At 48.2% G+C, this 19274-nt stretch overlaps 1 protein-coding gene across 1 annotated transcript; it reads left to right on the forward strand.

Annotated features, from left to right (window-relative positions):
* The first annotated feature begins 1520 nt into the window (after positions 1–1520).
* TRIM63 (tripartite motif containing 63) lies at positions 1521–16836 on the forward strand. Its single transcript, XM_081088160.1, has 9 exons — positions 1521–2379; positions 3281–3453; positions 7157–7325; positions 8127–8222; positions 9779–10012; positions 10721–10743; positions 11083–11207; positions 13913–13981; positions 16335–16836. Exons 1-9 carry the CDS (start codon positions 2221–2223, stop codon positions 16343–16345), a joined length of 1059 nt encoding a protein of 352 aa, XP_080944286.1. The 5' UTR covers positions 1521–2220; the 3' UTR covers positions 16346–16836.
* Positions 16837–19274: the final 2438 nt, after the last annotated feature.

A 19274-nucleotide genomic window follows, 5' to 3' on the forward strand; every position in this document is an offset into this window, starting at 1 on the left:
AAACTGAGGCCGTGTGAGCAAGGAAGAAGCTGGCACTGTTGGGCTCCTGAGTCAAGCGTATCTGGGTTCATGTCCTAGAGCCACTTCTTGCAAGCTGTGTGAATAATACAAGTTATTTTACTTTTCTGTGCCTGAGTTTCCTCATCTGTGGAATGAGGACTTGTGATGTTGTGATTTATAATAAGAAATATGTGTTTGGTCTTTGCCCTGTTTCTGGCTCATAGCTCCCTAAACCCTTGGAATTTCCCAAGTGCTGAGAGTGATGGAGGTGTGTTTTGTGATGTGAATGAGGTGACTTGACTTGGAAGCACCAAAGCATGGGGGCTGGTTGCCAGGAGAACCCACCATGGGATTAGAGGGTTGGAACTTTCAGTCCCCTCTACCTCCCACTCTGGGCAGAGGAAGGGAGCTGGAGGTTGACCCAATCACCAATTGTTAATGATTTAATCAATGTACTTACATAATAAAGCTTCCATAAAAACTCAAGAGGATGGGGTTTGGAGAGCTTCCAGATTTATGAACAGGTGGAGGTGCTGGGAGTGTAACGGGACAAACAATGAGTCCATGCTGCCTGTCACTACTCAAGCCAATTAAGCAGAGACAGGGTTGAATCATATATGAGCATTTATTCCAATACTGCCAGCAATATGGGAGAGCAGTAGGTCATCCACAAAAATCTGCTCTGCAGCCCCCCAATAAGCCAGCTGCTTATACAGGTAGAATTACAAAGGAAAGTAGGCAAACGGGCAAATGGTCAGTTTACAGATATGCAAAAGGGCTTAGTGATAGGCAAGGGCTGGGGTTTCCTGGGGAAATAGCCAAAGGGTAGGCCAAAGGGGCAGTTAACAGGTAAGCAGCCTGGAGATTTGCAAAGGCCGGCAGGTATGCAAAAAGGGCTGGGGGATCTTAGTGATTCTGGTTCCTGGCTCTGACTTCTACAACAAAATTGTTCATCTTACTCTAGCTCAGCGGTTCTCAACCTGTGGGTCGCGACCCCTTTCACAGGAGTCGCCTAAAACCATCGGAAAACATATATAATGACATATTGTTTTTGTGATTAATCACTATGCTTTAATTATGTTCAATTTGTAACAATGAAATTGGGGGTCACCACAATATGAGGAACTGTATTAAAGGGTCAAGGGATTAGGAAGGTTGAGAACCACTGCTCTAGCTGGTTTGGCTCAGGGGATAGAGCGTCAGCCTACAGACTGAAGGGTCCCGGGTTCGATTCCAGTCAAGGGCACATGCTGGGTTGTGGGCTCAATCCCCAGTAGGGGGCAGCCAATCAATGATTCTCTCTCATCAGTGATGTTTCTTTCTCTCTCCCTTTCCCTTCCTCTCTGAAATCAATTAAAAAATATTTTTAAAAATTGTTAATCTTTCCATGATAATGGGCAGCTCCAAATGGGCAGGGTGGGCTGCATATCCAGGTGAAGCTCCCAGGTCCTGAGTGCAGCTGCCAGCCAAGTTATAATGTGCTTTCTTTAATCAGAATAAAACAATCACAGTTATCAGTATGATTAATATTTCTTACAATACTAGCTGGTTCCCCAACATTCTATTTCTGCCCCCTTTCAAGAGAATAATGCCCCTGGAGAGGGCATGGAAGTTCCATGTCCCTCCCCACATACCTCAGATCTAAGGCAGAGGGATGGGCTCAGAGAGAGGGGCTGCTCTGCCCCTGTCCTGGGAGCCGCCCAGGACTCCAGAGGAGGAATGGACCTGATTATGGTCGGTGAGGGGGCACTGGCTCTTAACCCTGAAAATCCCAGTGGCCCATTCTCTGGGTCCCATCCCTGGCTCACCAGCCTGATGCGGGAGGGGACTAATTTCTGGAGGAAACTCTGTTTCCCCAGTCCTCCCCCAAGTCTGCCCACGAACAAGCTGTTCTTGTTTACGACCCCCATCTCAGGGGAACAGTGATTGCTCATCCCCACATGTGATTTGAGAGGCCGCTCTTGCAGGCCTGGAGGAAACTCAAGCCCCGCCAGCCGTGCTGGCACCGGAATGCTCAGCTGGTCCCCTCCTGGGGCTCATGTGACCAGGGTCCAGCTATAAATATCAGAGGGGCCTCAGACCAAGACAGAATTTGGGCGCCAGGAGAAGAAGGCCAAGAGGCTCCGGGCGGGTGTTTTGTGACAAAGGCAAGACCCCAGGTCTGCTTAGAGCGAGGCAGGTAAAGGAGGCAGCCAGGTGGGCCCCACACTGCTGGACAGTATGGATTATAAATCAAGCCTGATCCAGGATGGGAACCCCCTGGAGAACCTGGAGAAGCAGCTGATCTGTCCCATCTGCCTGGAGATGTTTACCAAGCCGGTGGTCATCTTGCCCTGTCAGCACAACCTCTGCCGGAAGTGTGCCAATGACATCTTCCAGGTCAGTGCTGGGCATGGCCTAGTCCGGGGGCTCAGGGGGCGCCTCAGCTTTCCTGTGATGAAAGCTCTTCTCTCTTAGCCCAGGACACTTCTAAGCCAGGGCCGGGCAGGTTCTTTCCCCTGCAAAGGCCTCTGGACTGGGCTGAGGGGGCTGGGGCGGTGGCTCTGGCTGCCCAATTCCATTTCCATGACGCATGTTTCCCCTCCCCACCCTGCCGGCAGCTCTGCCACCCGCCACCTCTGTCCTGAGCACCGCAGTTGACTCTTCAATCAGGAGTCAAATGCCACAAGTGATAAGTGGGGGAAGCAGGGGAGAGGAGAAAGAAACCAGACCCAGGGGCTGGAGCCAGCTCCCTGGTGGAAGGGGGCCCAGAGCTCTAGGAGGAGGGAGGGTGGGAGGCACTGAGCAGTAGAGGCATTTTCCCTTTTGAGGCTGTGCCCTCAGATATAGGGCAGGAGGGGCTTCCTCTCCTAAGAAAGGAATGAGAATGGATGTCCTGGCTGGGAGGCAAGACTCAAGGTTTCCCAGAAGCACGTGATAAATGTTCTCTCACTATTTTATCTTTAAAGTAGCGGCCCTGATCACTAGCTCTAATTAAAATGCCCATTTGATGAGTGGGCAGACTGAGGCTTGGAGGGATAAGGCTGCTTGCCCGAAGTCACTCGCACAATAACCGTGACTTGAACCCAGGCCTGCTGACTCTCAAACCTGCTGATGGCTTAGTGTTTACCAGGGGCTCCTTGTGTCAGTGAGCCGTCTCTCATCTCAGGAAAGGGGACTGCAGCTCATGGTTTGACAAGAGGATGGTTGATGTAAGCAGTGTGGAGGATAACCTGGAGATGAGAAAGGGCAGGGACTGAGGAGCGAGCCCAGGCCTCACCTCTGCCCTTGCCACCCACAGGCCGCAAACCCCTACTGGTCCAGCCGGGGTGGCTCGATGTCCATGTCTGGAGGCCGTTTCCGCTGCCCGACCTGCCGCCACGAGGTGATCATGGACCGCCACGGAGTGTACGGCCTCCAGAGGAATCTGCTGGTGGAGAACATCATTGACATCTACAAGCAGGAGTGCTCAAGGTCAGTTCGCCCGCTGCTGGGAGGCCGGCCTCCTGCCCTAGCCGCTCTGTGCCCAGCTCTCCCAGGCTCCTTCCTCCTTCATTTGCTCCGGATCCAGTCCCCTGGGTGGATGAGTTAACTAGCCAGTCCAGAGAGCGTGTCCCTCACCCTCAGGCAGGAACAGAGGCTTACTCTCTCCCCCAACCCTGGTTCTCCGTGTCACTCAGCGAATGGGAAGGGGCCCAGGCTGTCCTCCTGAAAGATACGGTAGGAACCAGAGGCAAGACAAGCTGTGAGAGGGACAGAGAGAGGCACTAGGGCCAGCTAACTGGCCCTGATAAGCAGAGAAAGCGCCCAGTGAGAACGTAGTCAGTCTCTCTATAGCAGCGATTTTTAACTGGTGTGCCATGGCACACTGATGTGCCACAAGAATTTTTAAGACATGCAGTACCTGACTACTTAGTCAGGGGCACTGACCTCTTTTCCCTTAGACTGTCAAATAAAAGGTGACAAGAGCCAACACAACAATAGCCATCTGGTATTAATGAATCAAAAGTATACCTTTTTTTGGGTCAGATTGTCAAAAAATATATATTTTTGATGTGCCACAGAATTTTAGTAATTAATTTGTATGTGCCATGAGATGAAAAAGGTTGAAATCACTCAGCCAGTGTGGCTCAGTGGTTGAGTATCTATCTATGAACCAAGAGGTTCCCCGTTCGATTCCCAGTTTGGGCTCGATTCCCAGTGGGGGGCGGGCAGGAGGCAGTTTCCATCTCTTACCTGTCTCCCTTCCTCTCTCTCTCTAAAAAAAAATAATAAATTATATATATATATATATATATATAGATAGATAGATATATGAAAAAGGTTGAAATCCTTGCTCTATAGTGATAGCAACAGTTAAGGTTCCATGTGCTGGGAGGCACAGCACCAGGCACTGGGAATGCTTCTTCTTTTTTTTTTCTTTTTAAAAATATATATTTTATTTATTTTTTACAGAGAAGAAGAGAGAGGGATATAGAGTTAGAAACATTAATTCAGCTGCCTCCTACATATCCCCCTACTGGGAATGTGGCCGCAACCAAGGTACATGCCCTTGACTGGAATCAAACCTGGGACCCTTTCGTCTGCAGGCCGACGCTCTATCCACTGAGCCAAACTGGTTAGGGCTGGGAATGCTTCTTCCTGCTGCTTCACAACACCCCTATGGAGCAGGCAAGACCATTTCACAGATGAAGAAGCTGAGGTTCAAAGAGGTGAAGTCAGTTGCCCAAGGTTGTCCCGCTGGGATGTGTAAGAACTGGGAGTGGGACCAGTGATGGAGCTCTATGTCTCCCTAATTTTAGAATAGCGGTTCTTTCTCAGGCAGAATTTGTGAGTGGTGGAGGTTGTGCGGTGTTGGGCCTCAAATTGGAGAGAGACACAGCTACCAGGGAGATCTTTACAAATCAGGACATCCTGACAAGGCTTCCCGGCTGCTGACCTCACAGCCCTTATGATCCAAAATTGTCATCAAGTGCTTGCCTGCAGGCAGTGTCCTGTCCAAGGAAAGGTGGCAGACTAGTCCTAGTGAAAAAAGCCAGGCCTGGGGAACTGTGTTTGCTAGTCTGACTCTGTTACTAATGCATTGTAGGATCCTGGGTAAGTCTTTGGGCCTTCATTTCCCCTGCTTGCAGAAGGAACAGTAAGATTTGTTTTGTGATTGTATAGCATTTTAAATTTTCTTTTTTAAAAAAGATTTTATTAATTTTTTACAGAGAGGAAGGGAGAGAGATAGAGAGTTAGAAACATCGATGAGAGAGAAACATCGAACAGCTGCCTCCTGCACATCCCCCACTGGGGATGTGCCCGCAGTCAAGGTACATGCCCTAGACTGGAATTGAACCTCGGACCTTTCAGTCCGTAGGCCAACGCTCTATCCACTGAGCCAAACTGGTTAGGGCAACTGTATAGCATTTTGATGGGAAATGTTACAAATATCAAATATTTATTGAGCACCTACTGTGTGTAGGCTCTGTACGAAGTATGTCCCATGCATTATCGCTATTTAATTCTTACAATAATCCTGTAAGACATTCTTACCTTCATTTTACAAGGAGGGGGCTCAGAGAGGTTCAGAGATTTGTTCAAGCTTGCAAGTGGTGAAGCTGAGAGGGAGTGTTCCATGATGAATACTTCTAACTGCTATTGTCTCTCACATTGCTAGGGCTCTACACTACAAAAATGCAAATATATTTTTGATCATTATAATCATAACTAGAGGCCCAGTGCACAAAATTTGTGCATGGGTAGGGTCCCTAGGCCTGGCCAGCCATCAGGGCCAATCGGGCCTTCTGGCTGCTGGCCTGGGCCTCTCTTCATTCCGCGCCGTCCCCTGGTGGTCAGTGCACATCATAGCGAGCGATCGAACTCCCAGTCTCCTGGTCGAACTCCCAAGGGGTCACTTTGCATATTAGCCTTTTATATATATATATAGATAAAATCAACATTGCACCAAAATATTAGCCCACCCAGTGTTGACCTATGAAGATCATGCTGTATTTGAACCCTTCGAGGCCTTTCTGCATAGTTGGATGACCATGATAGCTGCCCTTGGTGGGGGGTCTGCCCTGTGCCCGGCTCTACACATTCGTTACAGACAACTTCTGCCATGATCCCAGTAGCTCTGGGAGGAAACCAAAGCTCAGAGAAGTGAAAGCACTTGTCCAAGGTCCCAGAATGAATACATTCAGGACACTATGGATTCAAACCCAGACGCGGAAGCCCGGGCTTGGGAGGTGCCTGCTGTGCTAGGGGCTGGGAAATCAGAGGTAGTACAGACACAGTGTTGACTAAATGAGTGTGTAGTCTAGCTGGAGAGGTAAGAGCTAGACTCTCCTCAAATGAATCTTGGGTACGAGGTAACCAATTTCCTGAGAGGCATAAATAACATGCCAGAGACCCTGAGTGGAGAAAGAGAAAAAGGAAGAAAGACATTCTAGAAGGGATGTTTGGGAAGAAAGAGAAGGAAGAGACTACCCTGGAAAGAATCTCTGGGCTAGAAGTCAGGCTTGTGCTGGGCTGTGGGACAGCCCTGAGCTGCCCACGTAATGGCTGTGTGACTTGGGGCACACACACTGCGATCTTCTCTGAGCCTCGGGACACCCTCCGGGCACGCTTGCTTATCTACTCCCTCCTCTGTGCAAGGCGCTGTACACTGCAGATTCAGGAGTGAGGAGAATAGGCAAGTTTCCCTGCTTTAATGGAGGTTACAGTCTGGTGGGTTAAATATAGAATTCAGTGAGGCCATGAGAATAAATTGCTTCACTTAGAGCCCAGCCTGCAGGAACCGAGAGCTACGGTGACTATAATTAGAGCAAATGCGCTTTTGCCTCCCCTACCCTGACTTGCTGAGTGACCTTGGGCAAGTCAATTCACCTTTCTGAGGCCCAGTTTCCTCTTCTTGAAAATGTCTCTAGACCTGATGACTTGGGGATTCTACCATCCTTGCCATGTCCAGGCCAACTCCATCACCAGCGTTTGAGCCCTAGTCTACAGAGACAGCCTTAGTGTCACTGGCTTCCCCGGTCCTGGGTCCCCAGAGGATTAAACAAAAAGGATTAAGGACATCTAACCACTGAGAACTTGGGTCATAGATCTGAGGTGGAGCTGTGATTGGAGCTGAGGGAGGAGGCAGTGACTCGGGGCGCCCGCCTGATGACTTGTGACTCTTCCACTTCAGTAGGCCCCTGCAGAAGGGCAGCCACCCCATGTGCAAGGAGCATGAAGATGAGAAGATCAACATCTACTGCCTCACGTGTGAGATGCCCACATGCTCCATGTGCAAGGTGTTTGGAGCCCACCAGGCCTGTGAGGTGGCCCCACTGCAGAGTGTCTTCCAGGGACAAAAGGTACTGGCCGGAGCCACTTCCACCCCCAGCCTGGGCCTGGTGGCATGACCCCATGATTCAGGCTGTGGATCTGATCCCTGCAGATCTGCTGAGCCGGCCTTTCAATAATGGTCCCTCCAAAGGGACTTCCCAGGCTGCGGGGACAGCAGTTCTTGCCTTCCTGGAGGAGGCAGCTGAGCTCATGGGTTATACTTAGAGCCACTTGAGAGCACCTGGGTGTGGCCACAGGGGAGAGACCAGACCCCAGGGCCAGGCCACCAGGGAACGTCTCAGGCCATGAATTCTACATCCCAGTGTGCTCTGGGTCCCGGTCCTCTCCTCTGGACTGAGGCCATCCTCTTGGACCGAGCTTCGGGAGGGATGCACATGGATCGGTGAGGGAGGAGGGGGACACCCGTCTAGCCAGCCAGATCAGCCGAATCAACACTGGCGATCAATGGGGTGACAGATGTCGCAGCCAGATAGCCCTCACATCTGATCTCTCTCTTTTAGAACTCCCAACTATATTTCTTTTCTTCATCCCTCTCTTCTTAGAAACAAGCCACTCCTCTAACAGTACCTTGCTGTGTATTTTAAGCAGCTCACGTCCCCTCTCTGTGCTTCATCTATAAAATAAAGGAAACAGTATCTGATATTCCCTGCTCTGGACCTCAGAAAGAGGGGCCAGACAGCTACTGCAGGCTCTTTCTAGCAGAGAGGGAGTGAGGGTGCCATTGTGCTGCCAAATCCCAAGAGGGCAGGCCCTGAGACTATTTCTGTCTCTCCTCTCCTCTCCTGACCCCCACCCCTCCTCCCATCTAGACTGAACTGAGTAACTGTATCTCCATGCTGGTGGCGGGCAACGACCGAGTGCAGACAATCATCACGCAGCTGGAGGACTCCAGTCGAGTGACCAAGGTGAGGGGACAGAGTAGCTCTGCCTGGGGGTTTGAAGCCTCCAATGCAACCTGGGGCAAAGTCTCACCCATGGCTTGTGACTCAAGGTTGGGGCCTGGAGTAGGGTGTTCAAGCAGGAATGGTGAGGAGGGATGGACTAATCCACTTAATTCACTAATCCACTAATTCATTATACATTGACCCATTAATCTACTCATTCAACAAATGTTTCTTGAGCACAGCTGTGTCAGCCCCTTCCAAAGGCTCTGGGGATGGGGTGGTGAACAAGACAGACCCCCATCCCACCAATAATTCTCAGTATTCTTTTGTTAGCATTGGTAGTTTTTATTTTTTTAATTGATTTTTAAAGAGAAAGGGAGCGAAAGAGAGAAACATCGATGTGAGAGAGAAACATGGATCAGTTGCCTCCTACATGCCCCCTACTGGGGATCAAGCCTGCAGCCGGGCATGTGCCCTGGCCAGGAATGGAACCAGCAACTGTACTAAGCATGAGACGACGCCCAAGCAACCGATCCCCACCTGCCAGGGTCAGCATTGGTAGTGTTTAGGCCATTGTTCTCTGGTGTGCTATAGACCAAGGCTTCAGACCTTAGAGTACATACAGATCACCCTGGGGTCTTGTTAAAATTTAAGTTTTGATTCAGTAGGTCTGGAATGAGGCATGCAATTCTGCTTTTCTAACAAGTTCTCAGGGTTTGCCCAAGTTGCTGGTCCATGGATCACACTTTGAGTCGCAAGACCGTAGAGGCAGAAGGAAACTTCTATTTCTGCAAAAGCATCTATGATTTTTCTTCACTTGGGATGGGGCCCTGGAAATCACATGGGGGGAGGGATCATTGTATTGTTGATAGACAAAAAGTATGTGTTAGATAGCTTCGAAGGAAGGAAGGGGACATTATTACCACCCGTGATGGGACTCCCAGATTGATAAGTAATGCTAGAACTCCAGTCTGATGAGATGCTATTATTATACCCATTTTACAGATAAGAAACTGAGGACCAAATGGTGCAGAGCTTCTTGAATCCAGTCTTGGTCCTAAAATGGGGGGAAGAGCGTGATTTGGAGTCACACAGGAGGGCCAGAATATATATTATTTCATTTGACCCTAGAGTCTCTGTTTTTTGAAGAAGGGGATTGCTTTCTCCATGACACCAGACTCCAAACATGTACCGAGTAGCTATGAAAACTTAGCAAGGGCTTTCTTCTTACTAAGCCTTCATTTCATCTTGTGTACAATGAAGGTATAGTAAGACCTTTTCCAGCTTTTAAAAAATAAAATTTTAAATTAATTTTTAAAGAGAGACAAACATCGATCGGCTGCCTCCTGCATGCCCCGCTGCTGAGGATGGAGCCCACAACCCGGGCACGTGTCCTGACCAGGAATTGAACGGTGACCTCCTGGTTCACAGGCCTATGCTCAACCACTGAGCCACACCAGCCAGGGCGGACCTCTTCGGGCTTTAGAGCCTTTGTTCCTAATACATCCATCCTAGAAAGGAAGTGTTGGGGATAGGGAGGGCCCCACAGGGTGTGACTCCCAGATGTGTGTCCCCAGGAAAACAGCCACCAGGTGAAGGAAGAGCTGAGCCAGAAGTTTGACGTGCTGTATGCCATCCTGGATGAGAAGAAGAGTGAGTTGCTGCAGCGGATCACGCAGGAGCAGGAGGAGAAGCTCAGCTTCATTGAGGCCCTCATCCAGCAGTACCGGGAGCAGCTGGACAAGTCCACCAAGCTGGTGGAGACAGCCATCCAGTCTCTGGACGAGCCTGGTGGAGCCATCTTCCTCTTGGTGAGCAGGACTAGGAGGGTGTGGGCAGAATCACTTCAACTCAATCGCTCTGTCTACAGTTCAAGTCATGCTCCTCCACTGACCATCCATATGTCCTTGGGCAAGTCGCTGAAACCTCCCTGAGGCCCATTTTCCTCTTCTGTAAAAGGAGCCTGAGACAATCCCTACTTAAACCTATTAATTGAGCACCTACTGTAGGTCAGCCACTGAGGTAGAGACACAAAGATGTATGAGTCGCAGCCCTGCCCTACAGTTCAGTTCTTTTGTAAAAATTTCCTAAACACCTACTGTAGGCCAGGCTTTGTGCTAGGCATCGGCTATAAAAAAGTGATTAGGATAAGAGTCTCATCTTGGAGGGTCCAGGGATTAGGTGTTTAGACTGATATCCCTAAAATCCCAGCTTCCTGCCAGGACAATGGGAGGGGCCTAGAGCAGCGGGTCGCCAACCGGTGGTCCGCGGACCACAGGTGGTCCATGAGGTCCGAAAGGTTGGCAACCACTGGCCTAGAGTGATCACCAAGACCTGTGCAGACCATGGACAGAGGAAAGATCCAAGTTCTGTTCAGCTCAGGGTGGGGAGCAGGTCACCACTAGGCTAGGGAATGGCCCCAAGGGCCCATCTGCAGCAGCCAGTCTCTGGTTTTGCTGATTTCCTGGAATGACCCCTAATGCAATCCTAACCCTTTGCTCTCTCTCTCTCCCCCACAGAGTGCCAAGAAACTCATCAAAAGGTCAGTGTCTCCCCAGGGCTGTGATCCAAGGCCCTCGCTCCCACCAGGGCCTCCCGCTTTGCATTCAGGCTGCTTGGGAGGGTTTCAGCCCAGGCTGGCTTTCCTGGCCTTTGTATCATTCCCTGCTTTCTTGGACCTGTACTTGCTTGTGACTGGAGAGGAAATACTCCACACCCCAGGGGGAGCCTCTAGGTGCAAGGCCTGGGTGTGGGCATGAGCATGTGCACTGGTGTGCTTGGAGCTAAAACACCCCATCCCTGCACTAACCCCCAGAGATCTCACTCCCCCTCATCTCTCTCTCTTTCTCCCCCCACCCCCTCCACCCCACGCCCCCTACAGCATTGTGGAAGCTTCCAAGGGCTGCCAGCTGGGGAAGACAGAGCAGGGCTTTGAAAACATGGACTACTTCACTTTGGATTTAGAGCACATAGCAGACACCCTGAGGACCATCGACTTCGGGACAGGTAAGGGGGAGAGGTGCACTTGTCTATTTCCCTGCTCGGCCCCTGGAAATCAGCTTCCCTTCCACTGCATCCCATGTGGGAACAGATACACTAGCAAAGATGCCCAGGTATCAGCCAACTTCTGGATGAGTTGAGAGCTGAGCACAATGCCTGGTGCATAATTGTTGCTCAGTGAATTATCCTTGCAGGGAGGTGTCTTGGGCTGTAGGAAGAGCATGGCGTCTGGAGACAGGCACACCCAAGTTTGAATCTGGAGCTGCCGTTTGTTATCTGTGTGACCTTTGGCGAACCCCTCCACCTCTCTGAGCTTCGTTTTTCTAACTTTAAAACTTAGGTTAGCCCTAGCCAGTTTGGCTCAGTGGATAGAGCATCAGCCTGTGGCCCAAAGGGTCCCAGGTTCAGTTCTGGTCAAGGGCACATACCTTGGTTGCAGGCTCCTCCCTGGCCCAGGCCTTGGTTGGGGCTCGTGAAGGAAGCAACCAATGGATGTATTTCTCTCACATCAGTGTTTCTCTCTGTCTTTCCCTCTCTTTTCCAGTCTCTCTAAAAATCAATGGAAAAATGTCCTCAGTTGAGGATTAGAGAAAATAAGGTTAGAAGTGGGCCTGCTAATAATGACTACCTCTTGGTGCTATTGCAACAACTACTGTAAGACATTGATAGGAAAGAGTTTATAGAGTACTAAACACGTACTAGTTATAGTTAGTGCCTAAAGCCAGCCTTAGCTTCAGCTTTCTCATGCTATCATCTATGAATACTCAGGTACCTTAATTTATCTGTACCATGTCCTCACTTCTGTTTATAATTACTCTTCCATAGAGTACCTATAATAATTGTAACAATGTAACCATAATAGTAATAAGGGGAAACTGAGGCAACCCGATGAAGAACAAAGATGTTAATAATTAGCTCAAGATCACAGTTGAAAGGTAGCTATTTTGCGATAGAGAAAGAGAGAATGGAATCCAATTCTGCCAAATGTTGCATTGTTCTGATAGGTGATGCTTCAATGACCAGGACAGAGAGGTGACAGGAATAGGGAAGAATTGTACATGGGCTGGCATGAGAAAGCTTGGCTCTCCCACAAGCTTGCAGAATCTGGTGTTGCATCTATTCTCAGAGCACCAGATGCACCTCGTTTGTGGGTGAGGACAAAAATGCGTCCCAGAGCTGAGATGTTGGCAGACTTGGGTATAGCCATTGCTGTAGATCACCTGTTCCGCTCTACCCTCCCGAAGCTAAGATATTCAAGAGGGGATCATGCTGTGCGAACAGCATGGCTTTGTGAAGACCTGCACTGCCTTCTATCATCTCCCCAAGCCTCAGTTTCCTGAGAGGAAAACGGGGAGAGAACCATACCAACAGCTCCCATTTATTAAGCACTTTCTATGTCCCAGGCACTAAGCCCTTGACATAAATTCTATCATTTAGTGCAACTTCATGAGGTAGTTCTGTTGTCATCTCCACTGTGAAAGCCAAGGCAGCATAAGAGGTCTCCTGGAGGCCACACAGCTAGTTAGTAAGTAGCCCACGTGAATGCCACCAAGGGCCATCTGGCTCACGAGGCCCTCGTGAGGATTATCTGAGACCATGCCTGTCCAGCGCTTAGCACAATTTTTGGCACATAGTAAGTCCTCCACAAGCTGCTATGAGTAGTTGTGCATAGGTCCCAGGTAGGTGGCTGAAATTTTGAGCTGTCATTTTGGAGGCATTTCCTCCTTCCAGCCTCTTCGCAGACACTCTGGACAAATACTCTGACTCTGTGGTGACCCCCTCACAGCCCCAAAGGATTAAGGAATGGCTCTGGAGAGGGGACGGGCAAGAGCCATGTTCCTTGCTGGCAGAGCTTGAAGGTGATATCCCAGGAGAGGAAAGTGAGGACACAGGTTGCAGCTCAGTCAGTCTGTCTGGGCTCAGCTTCAGAGAGCCAAGGAGCAGGAGGCCCCAGAAGTGTTCCCCACCCCCAACCACTCCCAGTAGGCTGAGGAATGAGGAAAGATGGACAGGGAGTGCTAGGCTAGCAGATTCCAAAGGTTGGTAAATTCCTTCAAGACAAGGACTCTGATTGCTGAGAATTCAGGTGCTCTTGTCCCATCTCCACGGGTGATGTTTACCTGTCTAACTGAGAGGTGGGCAGAAGTACAGTGTGCCTACCAAAGTCCCCTTTGGTCACAGGCAGATCAGGTGACAGCAGCTGCTGCAGCTGTTGGATCAAAGGAGCCTCTTGAACCTCCCTCCATGGAGGTGCAGGAGGGAAGGGGCGGGAAGAGACAGGAGGAAGCCCGCCTCTGTGCAGCTGAGGTTTGGCAAACCCATCACCTCCTGGGCTACTGATGTCATTGCATGGCCAGTTGACCCTGAGTGGGCATCAGAAAGGATTGGGATGGCCCTAGCCGGTTTGGCTCAGTGGATAGAGCGTTGGCTGTAGACTAGAGTCCTGGGTTCGATTCTGATCAAGGGCACATGCCCTGGTTGCAGGCTCAACCCCCAGTCGGGGGCATGCAGGAGGCAGCCAATCAATGATTTTCTATCATTGATGTTTCTATCTCTCCCTCTCCCTTCCTCTCTGAAATCAATTAAAAATATATTTTTTTCTTTTTTTAAAGAAAGGATTAGGATCAGTGTTGTCTCCAGCCAGTTCCCCTCTGAGCAGCTCCTTTGAGAAACCAGCCTATCCTAACACTGTTGTTCTTTGTCACACACAGATGAGGAAGAGGAAGAGTTCACTGAAGATGATCAGGAAGAGGAAGAGTCCACAGAGGGAAAGGAAGAAGGTAAGAAATCCATCTTCATTCATTCATTCAACATGAGATGTTGACTGTGTACAAAGTGCTGTGCTGGACATTGGGGATGATGCCAATATATGATGATGTTCCCAATATGTGTAAACCTTCTACGGATAAAGTCCTGCTCCCTATACCCTTAGAGAAAAAACTCCAAACTATTTATAATAAAAAGCTCCCATTTTTTATATCTAAATGACCTATATCTAGCCTGGCCAGTGTGGCTCAGTAGTTGAGTGTCGACCTCTGAACCAATAGGTCATAGTTTGATTCCTGGTCAGGGCACATGCCCGAGTTTTGGGCTCGATTCCCAGTGTGGGGTGTGCAGGAGGCAGCCAAATCAATGATTCTCTCTCATCATTGATGTTTCTCCCTCTCCCTCTCCTTTCTTTTCTGAAATCAATAAAAATATATTATAAAATAAATAAATAAATAAATAAATTAAATAAATGACCTATATCTATATGGAAAGCAGTGTAGCATAACAGACATAAATGACAGAGCACTCATGAGCCAAGCTTGGTCCACTGAGGTATTTTGTTTGGTCAGCACAATGTTTAAAATTTTTTTAAATCAGTTGCCAACATTTAAAACATTAGATTATTTTAAAGGAGTATTTTATTTTATTATTTATTTATTTATTTTCGTGAATCCTCACCCAAGGATATTTTTTCCATTGATTTTTAGAGAGAGTGGAAGGGAGGGGGAGAAATATAGAGAGAAACATTGATTGGTTGCCTTCCACATGCACCCTAACCTGGGATTGAACCCATAACCTTGGTATGTTCCCTGACTGGGAATTGAACCCACCACCTTTTTTAAAAAAAATTATTTATTGTTGAAAGTATTACATATGTCCCTCCCCCGCCCCCATTGTCCTCTCCCAGCCTGCCCCTGTCCCCCAAGCCCCCCACCTTTTGATGTACGGGAGGACCCTTCAACCAACTGAGCCACACCAGCCAGGGCTTAAAGGATTTTTTAAAAGGAGATTTCAAGGCAGGGGAGGGTTGGTGGGTGGGATGAGATCAACCAATGAACTTGTATGCATACATGCATAACCCATGGACACAGACAATAAGGTGGTGAAGGACTGGGCTGGGGGTGGAGATGGGCTAGAAGAGATCAATAAAGGGGACAAATGTAATGCTTTCAACAATAAAGATTTTTTTTTTTTAAAGAAATTTCAACTGAGAATCTGGATTTCCACCTTCTTGTAAAATTTTGGAAAGAGCTAACAGTGTTGGGCTTGCCCTTCTCTCTCATTCTAAGGATTGGCGATGGGCGGTGGCTGCCCCCTTTGCATGGGACATACACTTGCCAATTTTCCCAGACCCACCACTGTCAGCCTTCCTGCTCTTATGCATGTCATCTGCTGGCCCCTGTTGCCATCTGAGTTTGCCAACCTGGAAGACTACAGTTAAGAGTGCTGAATTGCAGCTTTCTCACAGGCTGGTGGTGTGATCTTGGGTAGATCACCACTTTTCTGGGCTACTCATTTAGGCATGTGGGCATAATAGTACTGACCTCAAAAGATTATAATGGAGAGTACATTAGAGAATCTTTTAACACAGTGTCTGTACACAGGAAGGACATGTTTGCTAATTAACATGTTTCCTAATGTTATTATTATTATTTTTAAACATATTTTTATTGATTTTTTTTTTTTTTTTTTTTAGCGAGAGAGAGGAAGGGGAAGGGAGATAGAAACATCAGTGAGAGAGGACATGACATCGATTGGCTGTTTCCCGCATGCCCCTCACCAGATACCAGATCTCGAGCTGTAACCCATGTACCCTGACTGGGAAATTGAACTGGTGACTTCTTGCTGCCTGGGTGGATGTTCAACTACTAAGCCACACTGGCTGGGCTAATTTAATTATCTTAAAAGCCAAGTTATTATTGGAACTAAATTCCAATCCAGTTGAAACATACAGAGTAGTCTTTTGGTATTTTGTATTGAATGCACAATCCAATTTTGTTTTGGCAACTAAATTCTATTTTTCTTTAAAACGAAAGAGTCGCCCTGGCCAGTTTGGCTCAGTGGATAGAGCATCAGCCTGTGGGCTGAAGGGTCTCAGGTTTGATTCCAGTCAAGGGCACGTGGGCTGGTTGTGGGCTTGATCCTCAGTAGCGGGTGTGTAGGAGGCAGCCAATCGATCGATGATTCTCTCTCATCATTGATGTTTCTATATATCCTTCTCCCTTCCTCTCTGAAATCAATAAAAAATATATATTATAAAGAAAAGGAAGAGGCCAGGCAGGAATTGGAGTTTGATCATTTTGTCACTGCAGCTTATCCCCGAGTCCCCGTCTCACTTGGTGTTTCTTTTTCTTTTTCTTTCAGGACACCAGTAAGGAGCTGGATGAGGAAGAGACCTCTGAATGCAGAGAGGCTGGGAAGGGTGGGATGGGCCCAGCTGCCTTGGTGACAGGCCCAGGGTGGGAGGGGTCGGGGCCCCTGAGGGACAATGGGGAGGTGTGTCTTCCCTCTGCGTGAAGAGCAGACTAGGAGTAGGACCCCCACCGCTGTGTCCAGCAGTCACTGAAGCAGAGTTGGAAATGTGCTTGAAACAACCACACAGGATACTTTTCTACATTGGTGCAAAATGGAATATTTTGTACATTTTTAAAATGTGATTTTTGTATAAACTTGTATATGTATGCCAATTTGGTGCTTTTTGTAAAGGAACTTTTGTATGATAATGCCCGGTCATTGTGTGACTGGCGATCTTAGATAGAGGGTCATGTACTGTATTTCAGAGCCTATCCCTGACAGAGGGGGTGGTAACTGAGTTTGTTATATGTTGTTTTAATAAATGCACAGTGCTCTCTTCCTGTTATTGCCGAAAGAGTTGGGGTTTCATTCAGCCTTTGTTTCCGGAGACTTCAGATGGACAGAGGCCTGAGAGGAAGTGTGTGGCAGGAGGGAGCCAGTAATGGCAAGGCTAGGCTTCTGTCCCACCAAAGAAGAGCTCTTTACACCAGCATTTCCCAATGAGAGCTCCATGGAAAACTGGCCGAGATGATCCTCAAGACACGGGGGTAATGCCCTGTTCTCGGGCTCTCTGGAAAACAGAACCTGGGGCAAAACTTCAATGTTTTAGTCTAGATACAACCCCAGGGCAGTCAGATGAGGGAAAGTGGAGGCAAGGCAGGATAGGAGAGAAGCAAAGTGTCGGAGAGACCCGGCTCTTTGCTCCGTCACGTGAGATATTTCTGGCCGGTCATGAAGAACACAGCCAACCCAAAGCAGTTCCTCAGAGGGAAGAAGGGAGTTTTTTTACCTGCTGGCTCCTTTCATCTCTTGTCTCAGAATTGAAGCTTGTCTCCCAGAGTGTTAATTCTCTTATACTTCCAGGCTGTATCACTTGGCCCCTTTTGGCAGCTGTTGGGGAAGCTAAACCAGATGGCACACCATCAATTGCCTATGTGGGAGGTGGGAGGAGTAGACCCTCTGTGGTCCAGAGGGTTGGGCATGGGTGCTGGAGTTGCACAATGGACGCTCTGCTGGTTCCCAAATTTACTCCAGGGGAGGTCAAGACAGCCACCAGTTCTAGGGGATGAGGCGATGGCCAAGGCCAAAGTAGTTCCAAGGCTTTCCATGAACAAGGAACCAAGGGGCTGGGAGAGAGATGAAACTGACTGAATCAAAGATGGTGCATTAGCCCTCACCGGTTTGGCTGGGTGCATAGAGCATCGGCCTGCCGACTGAAGGGTCCCAGGTTCGATTCCGGTCAAGGGCATGCACCTTGGTTGTGGGCACATCCCCAGTAGGAGGTGTGTAGGAGGCAGCTGATCGATGTTTCTCTCTCATCGATGTTTCTAACTCTCTATCCCTTTCCCTTCCTCTGAGACACCTTGGACTTATAAATTTGAGGAACGCTGCAGAGTCTGCCCCACCTTTTTGACATTCAGAACACAGTAGAAAGTTAAGGGCTCTGAGTAGTCCTACCATAAACAAAGCGATTTGACTTTAGACAATGACTGGCCCATCAAGTTTATGGTGTTTGGACTACTGCTTGATCTTTAAGGCTCTTAATAGTTTTTTGTTGTTTTTTAAAAATATAGTTTTATTGATTTCAGAAAGGAAGGGAGAGGGAGAGAGAGAAACATCAATGATGAGAGTCATTGATCAGCTGCCTCCTACACGCCCCCCCACTGGGGATCGAGCCCGCAACCCCGGGCATGTGATCTTCACCGGAATCGAACCCGGGACACTTCAGTCCGCAGGCTGACACTCCATCCACTAAGCCAAATGAGCTAGGGCAGGCTCGTAAGTTTTTGGTGGATTGAATATTTAACCAGCTAGGGCTGTTCTGAATAATTTTTTAAAAATTTATCCATTTCCCAACTTATCCATTTATGTGACATCCTCCAGAACTAATGTTCTATGGAACTCATTTTATGAAAGTGCTTGAAACCCTCACACCTTGGCCCACTTTCACTTCTGGTTTTCCCAAGGCTAACTCAGTCCCTAACTTTGAATTTCAGGGAATCAGATTTTTGTTCTCAATTCTAGTTCTTCCTCAAGTTCTGAAGCATTTTTTTTCTTGCTAATCCTCACCCGAGGATATTTTTCCATTGATTTTTATTTATTTTTAAAAATATTTTTTTATTGATTTCAGAGAGGAAACAAGGAGAGAGATAAAAACATCAATGAGAGAATCATTGATTGCCTGCCTCCTGCACGCCCCCTACTGGGGGTTGAGCCTACAACCCAGGCATGTGCCCTGACCAGGAACGGAACGTTCCCCTGGTTCATAGGTTGATGCTCAAGCACCGAGTCATGTCCACCAGGCCCATTGAAGGGAGGGAGATGGAGAGAGAGAAACATCAATGTGAGACATGTTGATTGGTTGCCTCCCACGCTCACCTGACCAGGGCTGCAGATCCAGCTTGCAACCAAAGTACGCGTGCCCTTCTATCCACTGAGCTAAACCAGCTAGGGCTGTTCTGAATCATTTTTTTTAATTTCTTTTAAAATTGTGTAATATATTACAGCCATACAAATATACAAAACCAGTTATAGAGTTTAATAAACTATTGTAAAATGAATTCTTGTGTTGCTACTATGCAGGTCAAGAAGTAGCCACTATCCTGTCTTTTTTGATAATCACACACTTAAATTTCTTTATAGTTTTACTTTCTTTTTTAAAATATATTTTTATTGATTTCAGAGTGGAAAGGAGAGGGAGAGAAACATCAATGATGAGAATCATTGATAGGCTGCCTATCAGTCCTAACGAGGGCCACTGAATTGAACCCAGGATCTTTCAGTCTGCTC

This window comes from Myotis nattereri (genome assembly GCF_964212035.1).
Source record: "Myotis nattereri genome assembly, chromosome: 3".
NCBI lineage: Eukaryota > Metazoa > Chordata > Mammalia > Chiroptera > Vespertilionidae > Myotis > Myotis nattereri.

Excerpts from the sequence above, each read along its gene's own strand:
- TRIM63 (XM_081088160.1), top strand. The coding sequence starts at position 2,221 with ATGGATTATAAATCAAGCCTGATCCAGGATGGGAACCCCCTGGAGAAC. Across the intron at positions 7,326-8,126 it reads GTGTCTTCCAGGGACAAAAG|ACTGAACTGAGTAACTGTAT; the intron begins GTACTGGCCGGA and ends CCTCCCATCTAG. Across the intron at positions 11,208-13,912 it reads GACCATCGACTTCGGGACAG|ATGAGGAAGAGGAAGAGTTC; the intron begins GTAAGGGGGAGA and ends TGTCACACACAG.